At 39.1% G+C, this 25,304-nt stretch overlaps 1 protein-coding gene across 1 annotated transcript in view; it reads left to right on the top strand.

Moving 5' to 3' along the window:
• LOC108238250 (BMP/retinoic acid-inducible neural-specific protein 3) overlaps positions 1–15,103 on the top strand; it is a 38,689-nt gene extending 23,586 nt beyond the window's left edge. Inside the window, exons 4-7 of the mRNA XM_017420212.3 lie at positions 5,070–5,175; positions 8,267–8,503; positions 11,172–11,394; positions 13,825–15,103. Coding sequence (XP_017275701.1) covers positions 5,070–5,175; positions 8,267–8,503; positions 11,172–11,394; positions 13,825–14,959 — 1,701 coding nt within the window. The 3' untranslated portion in view covers positions 14,960–15,103. The remainder of the gene's footprint in view (positions 1–5,069; positions 5,176–8,266; positions 8,504–11,171; positions 11,395–13,824) is intronic.
• Positions 15,104–25,304: the final 10,201 nt, after the last annotated feature.

Below are 25,304 nucleotides of genomic sequence, written 5' to 3'. Positions count from 1 at the left end.
CCACATAAATTTATCCGCTGAGTGGGAGGAACGCAAAAGGTGTTAGCATGGAGCTAGCAAAAACTGTGACGAGGAGTACTTAGTGTGTCTGGAGTTGGTAACGCTCTGGACTATTATGGCTGGAGCATACTGTCATAACTCGGGAGGTACTGTCCAGAAGAGCGAAACCAAGAAACCCAGATCCTCACAGTTGATCACTCTCAGCTACTACCACACCAAATTTTAGCTGAATATCTGTAAAATTGACTTAGCTATCTATATTAATTTTTGTTTGCTAAATGTGCGTCTTCAATTGGGATGACTCTAAAAGTTAATCAGTTTTTGATATGTACTTTCAATAATTACATTTTGAAATGTTTATTAAACATCTGTTAAGGGCTTGATGAGATACTTTGCAGACAGTACAAACAAACACAGACACAGGCAAAAACATCAGTCCACCTTTGCTGGTGGGTGAAAACATTTCAAGACATTTTGGAGACTCCCGTGCGAATGCTGTTTGCAAACTAGTCACAGTCCTTGACATACTTGCTTAAGTAATGATTTGGGTGATAGATTCAGCTTTTATTTGGCTAAGAGAAGTGTCTTTTGCCAGATCTTGAAATAAATACCAACAAAGCTGATTTTTTTTTTTGATTTGTTGGTTTGAAATAAAGTGATTTAGTGTCAAAATGATCAGGAGATATGCAAGTTGCTTGCGTAAAAAGGGCCCAATGTTTTCTCCCATGTCTTCAAGACAAAAGATTGATCAGCATCTTGTTCATGTTGCCCACTGCAGCTGAGATTTAACCTGCTGAAGGATCATGTTATTCAGGGATGCAGCTGTGGCACAGATACAACTCTTCAGAGGAAACAACTCTTTAAGTGGAATTTATTGTTATTGAGAAATGCCTGTTATTAGCATGACTGATTCTGATTTCTGCTGGATTTGAGAATGTCAGATCAAGCTGTGGTCATTTTAAACATCATTGTTGCATCACTCTGTTACTACAGTTGTATTTTACTAGCAAAGCACAGAACTAAATGTTGTTGGCCATAGCATGAAGGTATGAGGAATACTTAAGAGGTGAGGTGACAGTCAGTGGGTAGAAGTTTGGTTTTGTGCTGAGAAGGAGTGCTACAGATGTGGGGTTTACTTTGAGAGAGTTAATGCAGAAATATAGAGAAGGTCAGAAGGAGTTGCTTTGTGTTTTTGTGGTAGGGGGCCATAAGAGGAACTGCGGAACTGTATGAGGAAGTCAGGTGTGGTGAAGTATGTGAAGGTAGCACAGGGCATGTACAAGGACAGTGAAACAGTGGTGAGATGTGTGGTTTGAGTGACAGATGTGTCTAAGGTGGGGGATCAGCTCTGAGCCCCTTCTTGTTTGCAGTGGTAATGGACAGGCTGACAGATGAGGTCAGGCAGGAGTCCCTGTGGACTATAATGTTTGCAGACGACACTGTGAACTGCAGTGAGAGTAGGGAGCAGGTGGAAGAGACCCAGGAGCCTCATGTACAAGGACTTGGTGTGGAATTTCTACTGAAACATGGTGTATGCTCAAACTGGGAAAAGGATGTACGCACACATACATCCAGATGTACAAAACTCTGTGTATGAATTAATTCAAGCACACTTCCTTTGCACATCCCAGTTGACATGCAACTGCGCACGCATGAGGGAATACCAGGCACTTCCCTCTGCATGCCTGTATTCAAATATGTAAAAAGATGCAAATATGCACTGCACATATGATTCTTGCCTCTGCAATGTGGAGAAAAAGGGATATTTCATAAAATGTGGGTTGAATAAAGTAAGTGCTCTTAAATAAAGTAGTAGGAATACAAAAGTGGTGTTTGGCACCCTGTCTTCTTGCATTAGCACCAAGTGCAGGTCCATTTCCTCTCATTCATTAATATTAGGCACCACCTACATTAATTACGCATGCTGTTTTTGTAAATTAATGCTTCTGAGGCAGATACATTTCAAACTTTACGCATGTATTTATTTATTGATATAACTACTGTAAATGCAGACGTACTGAAAGGCTTGGTAGAACGCTCTGAAACTGTAAATTAAGTATCATAAACAGGAAGCCACTAAACTGCTTGCTGCTGTTTAGATCGGGAAAGAAAGACCTTAAACTTTTAACTCCTCATCAGGAGATTTACTTTGCTTTGACTCTGTCTTATAACATGCATATCACTTCATTGATCAAATAAAACATGCTATTTATTAAACAGACAATAACTTTCCCAGAAGCAGACACAGGAAAACAAAACACACTTGCAAATAGGGGAGCTCTAAAGTTGTTTTTCCTTGTCCAGTCTCAGCACAACTCGGCTCTACACAGTCTCAGTAGTTTTCCCTTTAACTGAGTGTTGGCTCGATGTGAGCGGGTCATCATACCGCAACGGCCCAAAACTTACCACCAGTGGGTAAATAAGGGAAATAAAGTCACAAATTACTCCTCTCTCTCTGCTACATTTTTCAACGCTGTGGCTGAATCACAGCCACCTGCTCTCTGCCAATGAGGGCCGGTAAATAAAGTCGATTTGGTCTAGTTTTGTCTAAATTTTGTGATCGGCCAAAATGCTCAGAAACTCACCTCCTCTTTGTACCGTGGTGTTGGGTTACCTTTTGCCATTTTAATGGATATATTACACCTTTTTTTTTTTTTTTTTTTTTAAAGTAGTAAATTAAAAAAAACAAGTGCTGCTGTTTGAGGTTTTAAAAATGGTTGGTTTCTTGTGAAGGATTGACATCAGTCTCTGGCCAATCAGTGGCCTGCAGTCTGCTGATGTCAAATCTTCAGCTGGACTCAGCTCACTTGGAGCTGAGTCGAGCCCATGAGTAAGGCCCATAAGGAAGCAGCAAGGTAGGACTTGTCACTTGGTAAATTTACTATGAAATTTGAAAAAAGTCACATTGTACCATCTTTTCAGCCAGTTTGACTGTAAACACCAAGCAGTAATTTACAAGTCATGTGACAAACACAAAGTTTGATAAACTCCATGAAAGTCTCTACCTTGAATTGAGAAATTACCTGTGTATGTGTGTGTGTGTGTATATATATATATATATATATATATATATATATATAGATAACAATGAGTGTTTGCTTCAGTTAATTTGGCCTAGACTTAATGCAAAATGAAAACCAATACAGAACTGAATAACATCTCCCAATGTAACAATAAAAAATAATGTAGCTTAGGTTTTCAGCTAAATGAATGCTAGTATGAGAAAATTATGCGTGATACCAGGGATATAAAATAACTATATAAATCTAATTTGCCATAAAAGAGATTATTCTACAATGCAAATGCTGGCTCTATATGCACCACATGTCTCCCTGAGCTGCAGCCATCTGCTTTTCCACACAGCTGAATTAAACAAACAGGCAGGTCTTTAAACTTCTCCGAGTTTTTCAGAACCACTAATGCCTTGCTTGATGTTGAGTGTTTAGTTGGTATCTTCCTCTGCTTATTTTCTTTTGGGCTGTTAACAAAATGCAGTTAAATAAAACGTCATTGTACGAATACATGTACTGTTGTACCCTAATATATATAATATATATAATACACTGATGCTGACAGTTAACACAGTTGTATGGATTTGTAGGGGTTCGCTAGTTTGTTTTTTAAACCAAATAAATGGGGGGAGGAAGGTTTATTTTTTTGTTTTGTGTCTATTTTACTTTTTGTCCATTTTATTTTTAAGCAACTGTTGTTCTGTGGTTCTGTGTGTATCTGAACTAAAGAGAATGAATAATATGTCTCTGTTTAGTGTCATAACATAAAATATGGCAATAATAAAGTGCAGAATTGCAAACATTACTCCACTCTGTTGACATATATAAGGAGCAAAGTTTTCCTTTCTGACACTTCAGTAACTTCACTTGAGGACAACTTAGACTCACAAATCCCTTAATACCAGCTCAGGGACTTTCTCTCGGTGGCTTATTTAATCAGTTAGATTAAGTGCAAATGCTTATTTACAGAATTGGCCGGGCAGTTGCACCTCCTGTGACTGCAGGCAAGCAGCAATGCTGTCAAATCTGTTTCTCCCTGCTCTCCTCTTTAATGCAGTTCATTTTCACAAAAACCTCTGAGTAGGCAGAAAGATAAAGGATTGATTGATTTTAATCAGAATCTTATAATGCCATCTTTGAGTTACTGCAAAGCAAATTAATAAACTCAGATTTATACAGCAGCAGAAACACCGCCTGTCCTGTAACAAGCTGTAAATAGGAGACAGAAGAGGGAGAATGGAGCAGCAGTTGTGCATCCTCTACTATAAAACACCAATCATCCATTTTATCATCTGTAGTGGCTATTAGACCACGTGCATTAATCAGCCTGAGGGGCAAATGTAGATGCTAAAGTGAATGGCCACTGATGAAGACAAGTGCCCCTCCTAAAATGAGAACGTGTTAGTCTGGTTATGCATCAGTTTGATGGATTAAAGATACCATTCCATTCATTTCCAGCCAGACTGATTTTCATTCATTTGCCTCTTTGCAGCGGCCGGAGAGTTCAGGCAGATTGAAAATCAGTGAGAATGAAAAGGGGGAAGAGAAAGATGGACATTTTATGAGAGATGTAAAGCAGCATCTGCAATACATGGCAATTCATTAAAATCACAGCTAACAGCTACTCAGGATTCAGAGAGAATTACGAAAGATTCTGAACCCCCCCCCCCCAAAAAAAATATATATATGCTAATAAAAACTGAGCCATGTGTTTATGTGTTTCTGAGTTTAACGTCAAGACCAGTTTCTGTTAGAGACTGTCTTGAGAAAGTTTGGTGGGATTTTTTTTTTTTTTACAAATGATTATTCTGTCTGAAGAGAGAAAACTTCTTAAAGTTTTTCTTTTTATATCTTCAGAAATTTATTCCACTGCAACTTCTTCTGAGGCAAAAAAAAAATGTCTCCAGTGAGCTTTTATGTTCTTTTGACCTTTATTAAAGAAAATGCAAAAGTAGAATAAATGCATAAACAAAGCTCTCCTAGCAACTGAAATAAACTAAAACAAACAAAAAAAACCCAAAGTACTCAAACGTCTGTGTTCTGTCAATTTTCTTTCAGGTGACTGAAACGAGAACAGGGCCTCTTGGGTGCAGCAACTACGACAATCTGGACACAGTCAGCTCTGTTTTAGTGCACAGTCCTGAAAACAAAGTTCAACTGCAAGGTAAATCCAACACAAGGTTAACATAAATAGACAGTCCCTCCAGGATTTCGCGGGCACTTTTTTGTGATTGTTGTAGGCTAAAATGCCTGATTTCGCGGGGCATTTTCCTAAAAGTTGCGATGAAAAGATGTGATTTTTTTTTTTACTAAAATCAATAAAAAACCATAACTTTTAATATATAAACCAAAAATACTTACTAGTTTTGTAAGCTAATTACCAACAAACATTGACATTCTCAAAAGGTGCTTTATTTGAGAACTTTGATAGCTTCTGAACTGACATTCATGAGCATTTCTGGATCGTCCCTCGTCTGCAGCTCTCCTCACATGTTTTGCAGACACAAAGTGTTTGTCGATGCGTTTATGTTCCATGATTACACTGCAGGACGTGCAAAACAGCTTTCCCCCACTCTCCTGCAGCTGGGGAGGAAACTGTTTTGCGCGGTCCTTTGGTGAAATCTTTGTGGGCAAATGTGAAGCATTAGCGCAAATTTTCGCTTCGGTTGCTGCTCCTGCACGCTCCCGGCATGTCCCCTACATGTCCTACATGTCCTACATGTCCTACATTTTCTTTCAGCTCAGCTCCTTCTTTACCATAACATACCAGAGTAACACCCTTATAAATAGGGATAAGACCCTTAATTTGTTGGTCTGTCTCTTGCTCCACCCTGCCATCACTTGTGAACAAAACTCCTAGATACAGCACATAAACTTTTTTGTCTGAGACACAATTTCATCTCCAGCCCAGAGGGAGCATTCCACCTTTTTCCGGTTGAGAATCATTGCCTCAGACTTGGAGGCAATGGCCACTTCCCACTCAGTTGCTAGCTATTTCATTTCACATTGACAGTTATGGCTTGAAAATACCATTAGAACCACATCATCTGCCAAAAGCAGAGATGAGACCTTCAGTTTTTCAAACCAGACACTCTATTCACAGCTGTCCTTTGGAATCCTGTTCATGAACATCACAAACAGGGTTGGAGACAGAGGACACCACTGAGAGTCCGACTCACACCAGAAACAATTTTACATGAAGTATCTGGACAAAGCTCTGGCTTTTCCAGATAGCCGTCACAGAATGCCAGGGGAACACAGTCGTAAGCGTTCTCCAGATCTACACGTGGACTAGATAGCAACTCTCCAAGGGTGAAGATTTAGTCCACTATTCGCCAAGCTGAACAAAACCCACGATGCTCCTTCAGAGCACAGTTGTCACAGTCAGTCATTGTTCCCTTCCAGCCCCATAGAGTGAACTTACCCCAGGAGATTGAGCACTGTAATTCCTCAATAGTAGTCTTTTGCCCCCTTTTTTAAAACAAAAAATTGGGACCACCAACTCCCATCTGCCACTCCGCAGGTGTTGGCCTCGCCTTTCATTCAACATTAAAGTGGCGTGTCAACCATGACAGCCACATGGTGACAGCAGTTCTGGGCAAAATAAATTCTAGTTGCCTTCTAATAAACTCTTATGATTGCCATGTCTTGGATGACTGACAATTTACACCAACTAATATCTTGTAATTAGTCATTTTTACTTTTTGCTGTTTTCACAGCTTCCATCAGCAGGATTATAAATGGCAATTAGTGATATTAGAGGTGGTGGTGGGTGGTTTGCTCTTTCACTATGACCCAGCTAAAATAGCTGCTGCTACATTTCACCTACAGATACACGACTGTTATCAATCTTTTCTTCTAATTACCTCTTCTTTACTGCACAAAGCATCCATCACAGATAAGTGCAGACAAATTACAAACTAAAGCAGTGGGTGACATTGACCTTGTCGGATGTGTGTTGCTCATGTCAGAGCATCAAAAATTCACTTTCATCCTTAAAAAAGATGTATTTTTTAAAACAGTGATCAAATGGTTATTTTTGTGTCAGATGTTGCTTTGTGCTGTAAACTCAGATCAACTTCTAGTTTATGTTCAAGTGTTTCATGAAGCCTTCAGTGTGATCTGGTTTGCATGAAGTCATTTTGTGTTTTTACAGCGTTGCGTTCATAATAATCCTGAACTCTGCAAGAAACTGAAGAGCTTATTTCCCAAAATGTCAAAAGCTCTTGGTTTAAAGGCCACGTTGGACTGTTTTTTTTTTTATTGACCCAAGCCAACAGCATCTCAGCCTGTAAATTTCAACATCTCCCCCCACAGCAGACTTTTCTTTAATACTGAAGACATACATCTTTCATCTTTCTGATCTTTTCATCTTGCTTTCAAAAAATAAAAGTACCGGTGATGTGCTGACTCAAACAGTATATTATCCTTTTCTGGGGAGCACTTTAAGAGCAAACCAAGACCTTGTTCATGCTGCTCCAGATCATTTTAAAAACTGAGATTTTCTGCTCTGTTTGCCATTCAAACAGAAACAGAGTTTTTGGTTACACAAAAACCCCACAAACACAAACAAAGATTTTGTTTTTTTTAATTCTTTCCAAAGTGGAGATTTCTTTCTACTTTTGATGCCTCTGTTTGAACTAGAAAATAGAGCTTCTTAGGAGTGAAAACATATCAGCTTCTTCCACACATGCCCACTATCCACTTTGCTCCTCCTAAACTAAAAAACAACCGCAGAGCTGTTTTTATCACTTTGTTTACATTTGTCTCATTTTATCCTGATCCTCTCATCATTAAACTTTCTTCATGTCCTGACAAGAAACTGTGAAGAAGAAAATCCTAAACAAAATAGATCAGAATTCAAGTTTTTGGAGAATCTGTAGCCAAGCTAATGTTCTTTTGCTGTATTCTGATATGTTGTTATTATTGACCTTTTTGCCACCTAGTGGCATGAGTGTTTCACCGTTTTTTGTTAGAACAGGGTCGACTGAGCAGAAAATATCTGGAACTATACAAATAAATTGAATTGAACTGAGTTTATGTGAAGAAAAATGTTGGCAACAATTATCTCACAAAAATCAAGTTGTCTTTTGCGATTCGAAACATATCTGAAGTGGTAAAGTCTATTTATTTTATTGCTTTGGTCTATTATTATAAGATGAAGGCAAAATACCACCAGTTTATTTTTTGACATGTTTCAGAGTGGAGCACATTACAACATTTTTTCTGTAATTTCTATCTTTGCTGCACCACAGGGCTGCAGGTAATCCTTCCAGGCTATTTGCAGAGCCGCTTCATTCAAGCAGCACTCGACTACATTGGCTGTAAATCTGAGGGCCAGTTTGTCTGCCGGAACAATGACTGCTGGTGTGAGTGCGGACCGGACTTCCCACAGTGTAACTGTCCTCACTCCGACCTGGACACTCTGGAAAACAGCCTGCTGCACATCAGAGACGCCTTAAGGCTGACCAACCAGGAGTTTGAGGAATCCGGTGAGTAAGAAATTAATTGTGGCCCTTCCGAATGGAACTTGAAAATGTCAGCTCGAATAGTGCTTTCAGAAGAGAAGAAGAAGAAGAAAAACACAGATGGAACATTGGCTTTTAAATTCTTCCTCAGAACAGGTTGTTTTTTTTTCTAAAAAACAAATCAATTTAGCACTTAATGGAGAGGTAAAACAAATCTTTTTTTAGTCCTAATGCATTCTTTGCTGACAAACCATCACCGCTGTTAGACGCTCGAATATATTGACCTCTTGGTTATTGCGTCAAATAATTGTTTAGATGCCTTTAAGATGTTTTTGGAGGATGTACATTATGTTTTAAAAAGCCTTTTTGAACTAAATAAGTATGAAAAGTCACAGAAATAAAATATAGACATTAAATGTTAACTGTTTTCTATAAAAAAAAAAGGTATAAACCCACTATCGTACGGGTACTTAAACACAGTGAGATGGTGGAACTTATTGATTGGTGTGGTTGGGTTTTTTTTGTTTCTAGAGAAGAAACAAATTTTTCCACATAATTGCGATAATGCTATTTATTTGCTTTATTATTTTCAAGTAAGTAAAACTTAAAACCATAGAATATTTTAAATCTTCAGTAAATGACTACAACTACACATTTTTTCTTGACAAAAAGCGCCATCAATGTCGAAAAATCTGATCAGAAAACATGACAAGGTTATATTTACAGAAGTGTGAAAAAAAGTATTCACCTCTTTCCAGATTTCTTCCGTTTTCGGTTTTTCGTCGCACTGAGCTGCTTCAGATCAGCAAAGAAATTTTGAAATCAGACAAAGACAACCTCAGTAAATTCAAAATGCAGGAATCAAATGATTTTGTTTATTCGTAAAACAAATAGCTGTTCAAACCTACGGGGAAAAAAAGTTATTGCGCCTTTTGGTTGTGATATTGTTTAGAAAGTTCAGATGCACTTGCACACCCTGGCCTGATTTCTCCCAGATCATTAGAATCAGGAAATTACCTAAACAGAGCCATTAACTGCAAATACAGAAACCATGGAACAGCGGTGAACTATCCCAGGACCAAAATTACTTCAAGAGCGTATCAACGACTCATCCAGGAGGTCCCAAAATAACTTAGGACAACATCTAAATTCTTGAAGTCCTCACTCACCTCAGTTATGGTCAGAGTTCATGATTTAACAAAAGACACAAAAGGCAAAAATGGCCTCCATGGGAGAGTTCCAAGATCAACCCCCTGCTGAGCAAGAAAAGCACAAAGATATGTCTTACATTTGCAAAACATAATCACCTTGACTTCTGGGGCAATACTCTGTGGACTGATGAGACAAAAGTGGAATTTCTGGAAGGGGATACACACCTTCTGTCCCCGTGTTTGTCAGGAAATAAAACTTGTCTTAGTAATTAATTAATTTTTCTATAACATGTTTCTTCAATTATTCATGTGCAGTTTAGTAAGATGATAAACGTTGAACGAGTAAGCCTAAACAACAACAAAGAAAAGTTAATAAAAAACTTTTGCTTTTCAGGAAAGGCTTTCACGAAAAAGCACATTTTAATAAATTGTGTGCATCAGTCTTAGAGGAATATTGCAGACATTTTGAAGCGGAGTTCTGTGTAAAAGTTATGAACAAATAATTTCTTACCTGTTGTAGATAGCTCTTTAAATAACCTCAATTTGGAGTTTATTTCTGATATAACTGATGAGCTTATGGCTCGTCTGAATGAAAAAATGTAAATGAGACCAAAGTGAATTGGTGTAGTTTTGTTCAGTTTTGCTACAGTCACGAAAATTTTAGAACAGTGAAACTTCGTGTGTACCTTTACACTTCAATTTTGCATTACAATGATTTTCTATGTTATATTTATACATAATAATTTACATATATATCTGTGATTATTTGCAAGCACAACCAGCTGCTGTAGCAGCTAGCTGTAGCATTCTGGGGGTGAATTGAGGCAAGTTTTTAAAGATTTTTGCCAAACTAACAGAGTAATGTGAAACTGACAAGGATGTAAAAAATTAAATTAGCATGTGCATAAACTTTTGTGAAATTAGGAATATTGACGCTTTTTTTAAGACAGCAGCAACTACTGACAGTGGGTCTCCTTCAACTAGCCATTATTAACCCATCAATTCATAACTTTTTCCACAGAACCCCACTTCTTGATGACCATCATATGCATTTAAAATTGTTCTGCTGTCACGTACAACACTGTATGCCAATTATTTGTCCCTGACTTTAGAAAATTGATTAAACTTTTTAAACATGCTCATATTTCCCTTAGTTTGACAGGAGTAATTACTGCAATCATGGCAACCTGCTCTGCTTTAATACCATTGACAACATGCAATACGTGCAGTTCAGTGTTAATCATGTTTAATCAGAGGCTGGCTGCTCTGAAGACACTCAAACAGTGAATACACGGTATGCTTTTCCAGAATAAAAAATGAAAGATGAGTTTATTTTCTGACTAGATCAGCAAAGCCCCACACAAAGAAAATTAAAATACGTAAACATCTTTTCTTTACACATTGCTAACATTATTTAGGCTCTTTTGGTGTTTAATTTTCTTGGGTAAACAAAGAAGAACAGAGTTTTGTGGATGTTGTTATAATCCTTCAGCTTGTAGCCTCGGGCAGACTTGATTCTTTCATTTTCTCCTTCATACCAGAGGAGTTCCAAAGCTTCGTTGGGAAACTGCCAGCCCATTATGCTGTGAACACATCTGTCGTGGAGCACTTGTGGAGGGCGGATGCAGGCTTGCTCCAGCGCTACAGGCAGCTGGAGACCAGCAGCACGCAGCTTTTCACCAAAGCTCGCCGTGCAACTAACAAGCTCTTCAGTCTTAGCAAGAGGTGCCGAAAGCAGCCGAAGATTATCCTGCCGAGGCCGAGGTAAGACGCAGGACCGCAACAACATGGAGGAATATGCATGTTAACCCAAGGTGCTCCCCAAAACCTATAATTATGAGGATGATTTATGCAGCAAAGCGAAAGAGAAAGCAGCAGAGCAAGACGACGCTTATTAAAAGGCACTTGAGGAAAAGTAGCCGTGGAGAGAGGAAAAAAGTGCTGAGAGGAGCAGAGCTGCTTCTGTTCCATCCATAAGACAAAGTGGATCATATCTGGCCTTTTTACCATCTCCAGGTTTCCACTGAATTCCTATAAACTCAGCATCCATTTCTCATTTACTGTTTCGTTTATTTTATGAAAACACGTCTTGAAGTTCAGTCTGCTGCTAACAGAGATGAGCTTTTCTTATCTGTTCCTAAAGTGTTGGTGCTGTTATTTCAGTCGCACTCCCACCTGGATGCTCCGTTTCAGCCAGATTGATGGCTCTCTTATCAACGCTCAATACTGAAAGCTATTTTTGGAAGGGAAATTAGCTAAATAACACAATCCATCAGCGTGCTACTCAAATGCATGATCTGCCTCTAACAGCACCTCTGTAATCAGCTCCTTTGACTTGTAAAATGTGAATCGTGATTTTCATGTTTATCATACTGGTCACATTTGCAGTATAGTAGAGGTGTAAAAGTACACATAAGTCACAGTTTGGCACTTGCTTTGGTATTGGGGTAACAGTCAGTACAAGTTTATTACAACAGGAAGAGACAAATGCCAAGCTCTTTGGTTTTTTGGTCTCATTTTAAACAGACAATAACCCTCTCAAAAACAGGACCAGAAAAATCTGATTTTTGTAAGGAGGTTCTGAAGTAGCAGATCATGTACAGCAACATAGGATTTTCCAGCTGCTAATTAAATTTCCCATCGGGTAATTAACTTTTTTAGCTGTTAATGAAATTTCTCAAGTAGTAATTAAAAAATAAGAAAATAAATGTACTGTCTTTTTCATTCAATTAGAACTGTAAACAGTGTTCTCCAGGCCATGTGTCAATCAAAAAGTTTGATAAACTTTAAAACTTGTGTATCTCTCTCTCTCTCTCTCTATATATATATATATATATATATATATATATATATATATATATATATATATATACATACACCAGTGTGCCATAAAATTCCTCATGCCGTTACATAACAACAAATAAATAGGTCCAAATCATAAATACAGATTTAAATCCAATTATAGCAATTTCTATCCAATTACAATACATTCACATACAGTACATTACATAGTGCCAATTTGTAAATATGTTATCTATTTAAGGAATCCAGCAGATTTCGTCAAATTTTTCTTTGGTGGAAGCCCCATCCTGAGCAGCATTTTGAACAGGAAGAAACCTCCAGCAGAACCAGGATGAGCAGCCAACTGCCTCCACTGGCTGGGGTTTGAGAGGACAGGAATAGGACACAGAATGACTGGGCCATGTGCAGTTTCTATCAAAAGAAAACTAAGAAAATCAAATGTTGAATGCACATACAAACATGGAGAGTACAAAGAGTTAAGACAGCAGCGGAGTGAGGAAATGTGGTCAGTTTGTCTTCCAACAGTCTAAGCCTGTAGCAGCAGAACTAAAGGATGGCTCAAGAAAACCCAAGCCAACCCTAACTAAAGGATTTATCAGAAATGAACTGAGGTTGCTCTGCATGTGAAGCCGACATAGGCTGACATATGTGAGTGATGAACGGCTGGTGACATACTGTATTTAACAGCTTTACAAAATGCAAGAAAATGTTTCAAATTATGCAAATTATGATCCTTTGGGCTTCCCATACATTCCTTTTCCACGCTCCACTGCTACAATAAATGGTAATGCAAAACTTCTCCACACAGCTGATTTAATTCAAACAAGCAGCTCATCAGACTTTGCTTTGGTGTAGAGTGATTTAGGTAGTATCTTCCACTACTCCTTCTCTGTCCTGGTATTTAAAGCAACATACTAAAGTTATTATTGCCTGTGACTATTGTATTCCTCAATTTCATTATTTGACTGCATGTCCCCGTCCCTGATGCCTGTACTGTGACTGTTCATAAATACAAGTATCATTACACTCTTAATGTGTAATTATACTAATGTGATCAGTATGTGAATAATTATATGTTGTTGTTTTTTTAGCAGATTCATGCTCTGCTGCCTTATCTTTCTGATGTCTGAAAAGAGCCTAAAATGGAATATCGGGGAAAAAATGCAATGAAATGTGTTGTTGTGATTGTGTATGATCCAAATCACAACAGGGGCACAACCTGGCTTTGGGTTTGACTCTGTTATGTTGCTTTATATTTAAAAAAAATTAATCTTTTTAAATTTGTGAAAATCTCAAAGCATGAAACAAACAAACGCAGCAAATAGTGTTTTTCTTTTATAGACTCAGCGAAGCAGTGTAGTGTCTCTGAACATGGTGTTGTCTTTCCCTCAGGTCTCTAAACTTCTGGTTGAGCCACGCTCTCTCCATGTTGTACTGCAGAGAGAACAAGCAGGTCGGTGTTTACAGTGACAAGAGTCGCAGCTGCTCCTGCCCCTACGATCACCCGCCCTGCCAGGGTCTCGTCCCCTGCTCCGTGGGGGATGGTCCTCGCTGTGCCTCCTGCTCTGCAGAGAACAAGACTCGATGCTCCAGCTGTAACCCGGGCTTTACTCTGATTCAGGGAGCCTGCCGGCCCGCTGTGCCCGACCCAACAGATCCTTACCTTGGAATGGAAAGTGACAGAGATCTGCAGGATCTAGAGCTGCGCTTCCTGCTGCAGCGGCGAGACCCACGTATCACTCTCCATGCTGTGTTTGTGAGCAACGACGTGCGTGTCAACACCTGGTTTGATCCCTCCTGGAGGAAGAGAATGTTGCTCACTCTTAAAAGTAACCGGGTCAAATCCAACCGGGTTCACATGCTCCTTGGACTCACTTTGCAGTTTTGCATCAGCAAAAACAGCACTCTAGAGCCGACGCTGTCGTTGTTTGTCAACCCTTTTGGTGGCAGCCATTCCGAGAGCTGGACCATGCCCATCGGTCAGCACGGATATCCTGACTGGGAGCAGACCAAGCTGGATATCCCCCTGGACTGCTACAACTGGACGTTGACTCTGGGAAACAGGTGGAAAACCTTTTTTGAGACAATTCATTTCTACCTGAGGAGTCACATCAGGGACTCTTCAGGAATGTCAGGAAGTACCAGGAACGTGACTCTGTACCGTGAGCCTTCGGAGGACACGGAGCCGCCCAACAACATCGGCTACATGAAAGTAAACAGCATGCAGCTGTTTGGGTACAGCGTGCACTTTGACCCTGAAGCGATCCAGGACCTGATTCTGCAGATAGACTACCCGTACACTCAGGGATCTCAGGACTCGGCCCTGCTGCAGCTGGTGGAGCTGCGCTACAGGGTGAACCGCCTCTCGCCTCCAGGGGCTCCGCACGTGGATCTGTTCGCCTGTCTGCTCCGCCACAGACTCAAACTGTCCAGCGCAGACGTGACCAGGATACTCACTGCCCTGCAAGCTTTCAGTGCCAAACATCCAAACCACACAGAGTATGAGGCCACCAAACTGTGTGGTTAATGTGATGCTTTATAATTTCCCTTCTGCCACAGACAGGCTTGATTTGTTGGTTAGCTGGACCTTATTGTGTAATGTGGTTGATATGTTGTTCAAGAGTGTGCTGTACATACACAATGTACAATTAAATTTAATGTGTTTTTATTATTTCTGTGTAATTTTATGAATTTACTTTTACACTAAACGTTCTTAGTAATTAAAGGTGCCAATGCATCAGCATTAAAGCACCTTTATTACTATTCAGCTGGTATTCTTTCATTACCATCATGACTTTTGATTTACTACTCCTTCGGCAGCAGAAAAAAAACGTACAAAGCAACAGCTTGACTGGAAACATTGTGCTATGACTTTTCATAGCAGTACATCACACGGTGTAGGCAACAATTGCAAAAAAATACCCTTAAAAGAATTACACATACACAACAAGATTTTAATGAAACACGAGAAAACCCAGCAGTTTGTGCAGCTCTACAGCTCAGACATACTTCATTGCAGAAACGTAATTCAAAGTTTTAATGGGTCACAAAAACCTAGACATTACGTGACCGAACTGGCAGTTTGATATTTTTTATGAATTTTCACAATTGTAATTTAGGATTTTGATGATTTTAGAACAGAATGTTCAAACTTAGAGTGTGATGATGTCTTACACTTTTACCTTTGAGTTGTCTAAACTTTTTGCAATCAGACTTTTTATACGCCCACAGACTTTACACCTCATACAGTTTATCCATCAAAACATAGGAGTCTGTCTCTTTTTACTCAGTGTGTCTCTCACTGCTGTAGGGCGTTTTTGCTCAAATCCCTCAGAGTACAGAGTGTACACATCCAAACTCTCATTGACTTTCACTAAATCCAAAGTTTTTCTTCAAAACTGCAAGTGAAGCATCTTTTTAACTTGTCATATCTCCTACATAAACTGCTGTAGACACTTAAAATCTGACATGTAATCACTTGACACTTCTGCACCTTCTGTTTCAAGAATTTTTTTTCAATACAAACAATACAATAGTTTTTGCACAGTGGCTGAGGCTTACTTTTCACTCTGTGCTTCTGTCTGTCTTAATAAGAGGTAGATGTGTGGTTACCATGGTGACCCCAATGAGCCACTGGCAGCAGCTTCAACATTTCTCTTGATCTTGGTCTCTTCTTTTACAGTTTCTACATTGAATCGGTGGTGTGTTGTAAGTTTAAATTGTTACAAAAGTACAGTAAATTCTAAATTACTACTGGGCTTTGGAGAAGATATATTTCAAAATATCTTTTACACAGAACACTGGCGTTCAATAAAAATACTCTAAGTATCTGATTTTTTTTTTTTCCTCCACTTTTTACCCTCTATCCCACTTGAGAATCCGAGCGTTGTGTGCTGAGTTGTTTTTGCCCATCTGGAAGCTCAGGACACAAGGTCCCCATTCTCCATTCAGGGAACAACGTCGGCACAGATTACTAAGTACATAGTGAGGGAAGGGAGGGTCTGGAGTAGCCTTCTTCTGTTCCTCTGTGTCCCAACACGCCATTCACAGTTACAGTGATGGATGAGCGGGTAGCTGCAGAGACATGCCCAGCATCAAACAACAGCAGGTATCAGCAACGAGGGACCCAGCACCGCAACGAGCAGAGATCCTCTGAGGGGTTGACACCAGCCAAAAGGGAAATCAACTTTAATCCCTTCAGGGTTGTTGACGTTGGTGACACAGGCTGGCATCGTGGTGCTGCTTTGATTAGGCTAGCATCTGAGCCAGCTCTCAGAAATAAAAAAATTTTTTTAAAAAAGATCATCAAGATGCACCAGACGTGTTTCTCCTGAGATTAAAGGCAGACACGATTTTCCCTGATGCTGTCATTCAGAATGAATGTGAACGAGGCGGCTGATGCGGTTTTGATTGTGAGATAAGATGCTGAGCACACTTCAGCCCCTGCTGCTCTCAGTTATGTACATTACTGTATGACGCACCGCGCTGAAAAAGCACGCCAAAGTCAGTTTATGTGGCGCGGAATCGATTGGCGAAGCTTCAAACTGTGCTCAAGGCGTTGACTTCATTACAAGTTTTAGCACCACTTCCAACAGGCAGCCTTTGAGCTTAAACATTGATTTTTCAGTGTTGCTGCCAGTTTTCAGACACAGCCTCGTCTCCAGGCTGTAAGTCTTTTATTGAGTTATCAAACATAACACGAGTATTGGCTAATCTAGTCCCCCTTGTGGTATCATCATCCTTTACAGTTCAGTTTTTACCACCTGGCCTTTCCCATTTTTATGTTCTCAGTTTAAAAAGTTCAAAGAAAGTTTGGGAGCTGGAAGTACTTCAAGCCAAAACCTTTTTTTTAAAAAAAAAAAAAAAAGCTTGAACTGAGTTAAATTTGACTGTGGGGGGAAATGTTGCGAGGAAGATCTGGACCAAATCCCAGCAAGGGGTTAATTCCTTGGGTCTGCGAGTGAGCATCTGCTGTGTTTCTAAATTTTTTAAACAAGCAAATATTCGGCATCTGGGTGTGAAAATGTCGTGCCGTGCTGTTGGAAGCGGTCCAGTGTAACTCTGTGGGGGGAGCGTTGGATGCGGAGAAAATGCAAAAAGGAATCAGTCTGAGTGGTTCTGACTTGAAGAGCAAATTTTAATTTAGGGATTTAAACCTCATCTGTGAATTAGTTTGTAAAAGTTTCAACTTTTCGCTTCAAATTTTGGTTTGAGCACCGAGGATTTCACAAGACGAGAAGGAAGATGAAAATATCTAATTGATTTTACTTTTAGAATCAAAATTATGAAAAAATTACAAAACTAAATTAAATGTTGTCTTTTAAAGAATGTATTTCACTTAGTTTTAAACTAAGATCATTTTGTATTGAGAAATTACATACTTGTAGCCATTTTAGTCAAGCCAGGAAAATAACATTTCCCGCAATCTCACACAATACCGCACAATCTCGCACTTTCTATTAGCACTTGGAGTATGTGTGGGGATAACTCTCAGCTACTTCCACAACAAATTTCAACCCAAATCTCTGAACAGTTTACTGAGTTGGAGCCATTTGTGTGTTTTCTGAGGTTGCTTTTCTGTGGCAGCCATCCTAATTAGGGTTGACTCCAAAACCTAATCAGTTGTAGAGGTACATCCATTGTTTACTTTCTGAGAGTTTTATTAAAATCTGCCCAGTGGTTCATGAGATATTTCGCTAAACAGACAAACAAACACCTACGCACAGACACGAGTGAAAACATTATCACCCGCCTCTCGATGGCAGCGGCTAAAACAGCTGAAATCGCTGTAGTCTGAGGAGGCAATCGTATGTGTAACAGCCAAAGGTGTATAAATCTCTTGAGAGGCGTGTTGTTGCAATAATAGTGGAAAAAACTGAAGGAGCAGTACAGAGCTGGAGTAAAAATAGTAGCTTGCGATTATCAGAATCATTGTTTAAAAATTGTTTGCTACTTTCTGCGTGTTTTGAATTGTTTTTACAGACAACCTTTGGGGCACTTCAATAGATGAAAGTGGAGGCCCAGCAGCACTATTTTTGAAACCATCACTGTTTGTGCAGTGATCACTTTGATCTTATTAAGATGTAAAAAATATAATATTCCAACAGAAAAAAAAAAAAAAAATTTAAATGTAAAGTCAAGAACAGACAGAATGAAAGTTCTTTTAAGCAAACGTAGTTTTTAACCTGGCATGAGAAAACAATAAGACATGGAAACGTAACGACAAAAACAGACAGTTTTACTTTGATGCTGACAGTTGCCCCTTGGATAAGATCGCAGCAGTTTCACTGTCATCCGTACTTTCAGTCATTTACACTCCAAGGACTCAGGTTTTAAAGTACTGATTCTTTTTTTTTTTTTTAACCTGTGAGTGCTTAACCCCTGAGCTTTTGAACAAACCTTTTCAGAGCTTCAAAATAAATCCTAAAGGCTTATGTTCAATGAAAAATAGTGTCTCAACCAGAAGCACAGACTATACTTTGTGCATTCATTAAAGGAGAGACGCAAAATCCATCAAAATACTTTCATTCACTTTGTAGTACTGTCGCAATGTTTTGTATTTTACTACACTGTTGCGGTACATCTGTGGTGTTCACCAGCCTCTTCTTGTCTCAGTTCTTTCATGAACCTGTGGTAATGTCTGCAACTATCATCTTTTTCTTCTTGCTAGTGCTCTCTGTTGCTCTGCTCTGACAGATCTCCGTCTGACAGTGTGTCTTCTCGTCTCCTCAACTTCAAGTAAAGTCCAAAACCAAACCCACAACAGCAACTTGCACATCAGTTTTTTTTCCCCAAGTTTATGTTTGTGGAACGAATGACAAGTAGAACATGTTGGTGTTATATTGGTGCACATCATGTGACCGGGCACAGCACACAACTGCACAGTACCAAAAGAAAAAGAAAAATACAGTGTTGTACTTTTACAATTCTGTGTTTACTTGAACAACACACATGATATTATGAACATTATATTTACATGATACATTTGCTAAAAACACAAAGGAATACACCACTGACACACAGCTCTAAAAAGACGCATAAAAAAGACAAGAATGGTAGGGCAGACAGAGTTAGCATAGCATAGCATGAGATCGAGTAACGTTATTGATGGGTCACTGCAACATGACTTTTATGTATATGGTTTTAAAAAGTCTCTATGTTTATGCTACAGAATCTTTCAATATGGACAGGAGGATAAAGATGACACCACAGCCATGAAGCCAAAGCTCCTCCTGGTCTGTAGAGCAGTCTCAACAAAGGTGATATGATGCTGAAATGACATTTTTGCTACTTTGAGATAAAGAAGGATGTACCTTGCCTAAAACATTGACATTTATCCAAAATACAACATTTTCTGTGCAATATGAGGACCTCAGCTGAAGGGCTTATAGTGTAGTTTGTGAGAGGACATGTCCAGGATGAACCTCACCTCACCTCTCACCCGTTGACCTCTGGAGATAGGCACCAGGCCTCTCGTGTACAAAGGGTGGACAAATGTGGCATTCACCCTTTTCCACACAAAACGTTAGTTGTATCAGTGAAGACATGACTGTGGAAAAATGCACAGCTGGTGAACGCACGTTATATAGCTATTTTAGTCTGTTGGTGACACTAAGACGGGATACTGGGAAACTGTTAATATTACAAAAACAAATAATGTACACACCAGAGTCACATGATGAACAATTTATACATCCACAAATATGCAGCTACATATGTGAATATTATGTGGATAGTTGCATGTGCAAAGTGGAGCAGAAAATACCTTTTAACAAAAATGGCTTTTGCCTTATTCAAGGATTATTAATATTATTAAGAGTAATTCAGGAGTATTGTAATCATTATTGCAAATGGCGCAGTGCAAAGAGTGTATTCATTCAGAGAACAAGAGAATTTTCCGATGACCGGCTCATCAGCTGGTTTCCGAGGGCTCTGAGCTGCTGCTGTTGTTGGAGCGCAACACAGCAAGGAGCGCAATTTGCAGCAAGAGCCAGTTTTCCTGATCTAATTGGAGCTATCGACTGCAAGCATTGCTTAAAAAAGCACCACCATAGGATGAATATATTGGTGTTACTGGGAAGCATTTTTATTCAACAGACAAATTATACAATACATGATGTGCAAATGCAGCTAACCAACATTGTGGCAAGGTTGGGAACAAACTACAAGCTGGTACAGTGTGGGAAGGCAGGCTTGTTGGTGAGTAAATTCATTTAATTATTTTAATAATAATCTCCTGATGCACAATGAGCTTTTACGCCATCAATCAACAGCCTGTCTTCGTGGCATTATTACTAGTTGGTGGTTAAAGTGAGTGACTTTCTGTTTTCTGTTGGTTAAATTACACTTTTGAGTTTTCTGTCAAGCCCCAGAGTGCCTTTGAATTCATAGTAATTATGTCAATAAACAGGTGTAAAGTTTGAAATGCCTCAGCCTCAGAAGTGTGCCAACAGTGATTTGTGAGTTTTAATCATGCAGGTAGGAAAATCACATGCGTGTTGTGACATACAGATAAGGGAGACAGGAAGACACAGCTTGTTGATCTTTAATAATTTATTACAAAAGAAATGTCAAGCAGAACATCACAGGGATGAGACAGATCTGAGCGGTAGAATCTGTCTGACTGACTTCAGATTGTCAGAGCGCTCATTTGAACAAAGCTTATCAGTAAGACAGAACAACTCTGGTTTTGTCATAACTTGAGAGCCGTATCTCTTAGAGGGCAGCATGACCTAATATTGAACTGTGAACAGATATGTGCAATACAGGATAATTCTGGTACATCTATTGAGAACACCTCACGGGGCCCATCAATGTCTTATCGGTGAATCTTTTTCATAACAATGTGCATTTTTGCATATTTCAATGAAGGCGTGTGAAGGGTGGTGTCTCGTGTGTGCTCTAATCCATGTTGATCCGAATGTACAGAGGAAACCTGCTTGGATTCATGCATACACACAGCTTCATGCATCTGGACATCTCACATTTTTGCTAATCCAAAAAAGCATGTGGACATCTATTGTGTAGTTGTAGTTGTTTCATTTCCCATCTGAGGAGCTTTCTCAGTTCAGAACTGAAGAGTGGTGGAGCTCCAACCTTTAAGCTGCATGAGATGCTCCGTTTATGTGGTTAAATTCACCTGCAGATTAATCTCACTCCTCTCCCTCTGGAGGGTCATTAGAGTCTTTGTCTGTTGTAATGACCAGTTCAGTCAAATAGCTTACATTTTCTTTTTCTTTTCCTTCTTTCTTTCTTTTTTGGCACCTAATTTAAAATCAATAAATAAAGTTTCAGGCTACCAAATAAATAACCTTACTAAATCATTTTAATACCACTCTTGATTTTAGAATCTTATTGTCTGTAAACTGACTGTATATTACTATATATTAATATTTCAATATAAATGGTTTGTCTTTGATGTTGTTTATGGCTGCTGTGTCTGAAGCAGTTCAGTTGGACCACTGAACAAGGTCTGAATAATTTGCTGAAGGTTTTATGGCAATATCCAAAGGAGACTGAAGAAATAATGCCAATTATTGTGATGGGTCACAACTTTTCATGTGGTTCAGTGTAAATTCAAAACCATTAATTAATCCAGAATCTTGAATTTTGAAATTCTTTAATTTACTTGATTTTTGTGTCTCTTGAAATAAGCTCTTTGAAATGAAATTATTTGCTTTGAAATAAACCATGTGAAAATGTTATTGCAACAGTTAAGTTTTTGTTTTGTGGGTCAGAAGTTAAATAGTTTGGGAACCTCTCCTGACCTACGGAAAATTGTTCCAACAAAGTTCTTTTTGACAAATATGCGTTGGAATACATGCATCAATATTAAGCTTGGGTTATTCAACTGCAGCATCAAGGTTAACCCCTTGTCAGATTTTTGTTTTGAAAGATTTACTGTCTTAGGATATTTTTATTTGTATTTAGTACGGGGCTGATTTGCATGTGTTCTCTGCTAATGGATTCTAGGTCGGAACTTTTCCAATTCCGAGTGACACCCATTACTCGGAGAGGTTCTATCTCAGGGCAGAGCAGGTGAGTACATGTGTGCAAGCAGCTTTGTGCACATGTTTGAGGGACGGGCCTGAGTGATAAACAGGAGCTGTGTGTTGGTGGGCCTCTGAGGAAACACGAGTTTAGACTAATGTGTGTGTGTGTTTAACAAGCATGCTGGTGGCTCAGTGAAGGAATAAGACTTTATAGAGACAACGCCCCCTCGGGAAGCATCAGGAATAATAGCTAACAATATGTCAAGAACGACTCAGACAGCTTGCTTTAAAAGCCAAGAGGGAGCTCTTCCTGGGGAACTAACTGTACAGCGTCAATTCTTTTCAGCCCTGTTTGTTATGAAGTCGCTACGCAGGAGACAGGTTATTGATCGTCACACTTCAGCTTGGGGTCATGTTTCAGGTGTGTTTGGTTTTTTGTTTTTTTCAAATCCCAAAGTGACAATAAGTTCATTAGCTCCTTTTCCTGATCTGCCGTCCACAAATGTTTTTAGTGGTTTAAAGAAAATTTCCTTCTGTTCACGGGAGATGTGGGAGGGCACAGAAATGTTTTGGAGCTTTTCTCCCTTTCAATCTCGACACTGTCTTCTGAGAGCTATTAGAAGCCCATTCAATTAGCATAAAGGATTGTTAATTTGGGAAATTAAGGGTGGGGTTATGCTCTGCCAACAGTAATAAGGGGTCTAATGTTGACTGGAATGATGATAAGACATCAAATGATGTGTCACCAATTAGGCAAAGTATGATGGCGAACCAAATGAGGTTAGAGACATCACTGTCTGAATAAAGAGAACTTTGAGCTGTTTTCCACCTCACATTGATGCACTGCTGAGATTTTTAGAGCCTTCAGTGGTGCATCTCTGAAATGTGCCTATTTTTATGTTAAAAGATCAAACGGATATTTCAGCCACAGCTCCTTTGGACTCAAACTCTGGCTGACCCACACAGACGGGTATCATCAAAAAAGGCTTCATGGTCAAGCAAATAATTGATCATCGATAAGGCCTTGAAAAGAGATTTTCCAGCCATTTTATCCTTATGAAAGTTATGAATAGTTAATATATTTCTGTTGTAGATACAGAGCTCTTTAAACAATCTCAGCTTGGAGAAATAGTTTTTTTTCTGACAGGACTGGCCAAAGTCTAAACACCAAAGTGGGTTACTGCCGTCTTAAAACAGCTCCCATCTTCAAAATTTCATAGCAGTCCATGCAAATTTACACCACCATCACTTTCTCTGTTCGCAATTATTTACATAGAATTCTGTGATTATATGAGAGCGCAAACAGCAGTAAGATGTAATTGTCACAGTTTTGGAGGTTCCTGATGTATATGTAATCAGTATGTTTCAGTTATCTTGTTTATTTTTGCCAAAGTCTTTTCAGTTTATTACATATTTCTTAGTCATCTGTTTCTTCTGTTACTTTTTCAGCCTGGCAGCTCACCATTACAGTAACACTTTGGGTGCAGTCTGAGATCTAATCCGGATGGAATTTCAAAATATTTCTGCCAAAATAACTATAAAATGCTAAGCTGGCAGCGATGTAAAGGTTGAAATACTACCTTTTGTATGAACTGTTATAAAATGTTGATGTTTCAAGTTGGTTTAAAACTGGAAAATCCACCTTAGAGGTGCATCCTTTCAAATAAGCCATTATTAGCTCATTAGCTACAGCTTGCTGCTATTTGCAATTACAAATACTGTCGAAATGTTTAACCCTCTCAAGGCAGACGTTGCAGATCTGCAACTGCGAATTGCATATACCTAATTACTCCACATTCATATTTTATGAGCCTTATTTTACTCAGATGATAATTTTCCCAAATATCTGATTTTTCCTGTTACTAAAACTTAATTTGAGCCTGAGAGGGTTAATTGATTTAAGACTGCAGCAATCCACTTTAGCCTTAGCTTTATTCAGACTAGCCGTTAGCTCATCAGTCCTGTCAGAATTAAATTTTATTCGTCCAAACTGAGGTCGTTCAACGAACCATCTTCAACAGGTAAAATTTTAATTCTTCAAAACGTTTTGCATATCACCCTACTTCAAAATGGCCAGTATTTTAGTTCTGACAGGGTGGAAATTTGACTCAATCAGCATAAACTACCAACTAAAAATAACAATATGGTCAAGAAGGATGGAGTGATCACATTTCATCAGTGAAACCACGTGAGTTGGGGGAACTTTGACCTAATGAGTGAAAAACTTTGACTGACGTTGCCAAAATAAAACAAAAGCCATTTAAATCCACTTTAAGTTTTCCTACAAATGATTAAAAATGAAGTGAGGAAACATTATATGTTCCTGCTATGAGTCATTCATCTTTTTTTTTATCGGCAAGCTAGTTTTGTTTCGTTACTCTAAATTAGTATTTGTTGTGCAACACAACCAAATGAAGTTACTGATGAGATGCTTCAGAGTATTTTTTTAAACTTGGCCATTTATTTCCCTCTATCAGCCATAATCAACACCCTCTTCTTATTTCATTCTGAGAGCTGCGCACTGCACAATAACACTGTGAGGAATGCTTCGTTACCAAGGATAACAACAACAGAGGCTTCTGGATTTACATTGAATCTTTTTATAATGAGTTGTGCTTGTGCACCTGCTCTCTCCGCACACACACACACACACACACACACAGAGCACTGCAACCAGAAGGCTGCAATTCTTCACCCGAATCTCTCGCTCCCGCTGCTGCACTAATGGCGCTGCAAGGATCAAGGTGCTGCATAGAGATGAAAGAGGAGATGCAAAGAATTTACAATGCTTCCCAGATCCCTGATAAAGCAGAGCGTAAACAAAACTTTGCCCGGGGTTTGCACCACAAGGGAGTTGGGATTTAGTCTCCCTATTTAGCG

This window comes from Kryptolebias marmoratus, linkage group LG20, assembly GCF_001649575.2.
Source record: "Kryptolebias marmoratus isolate JLee-2015 linkage group LG20, ASM164957v2, whole genome shotgun sequence".
In the NCBI taxonomy this organism is placed as follows: Eukaryota; Metazoa; Chordata; class Actinopteri; order Cyprinodontiformes; family Rivulidae; genus Kryptolebias; species Kryptolebias marmoratus.
Note: the sequence above shows the minus strand (reverse complement) of the source record. Positions and strands in the feature narration are given on the sequence as shown.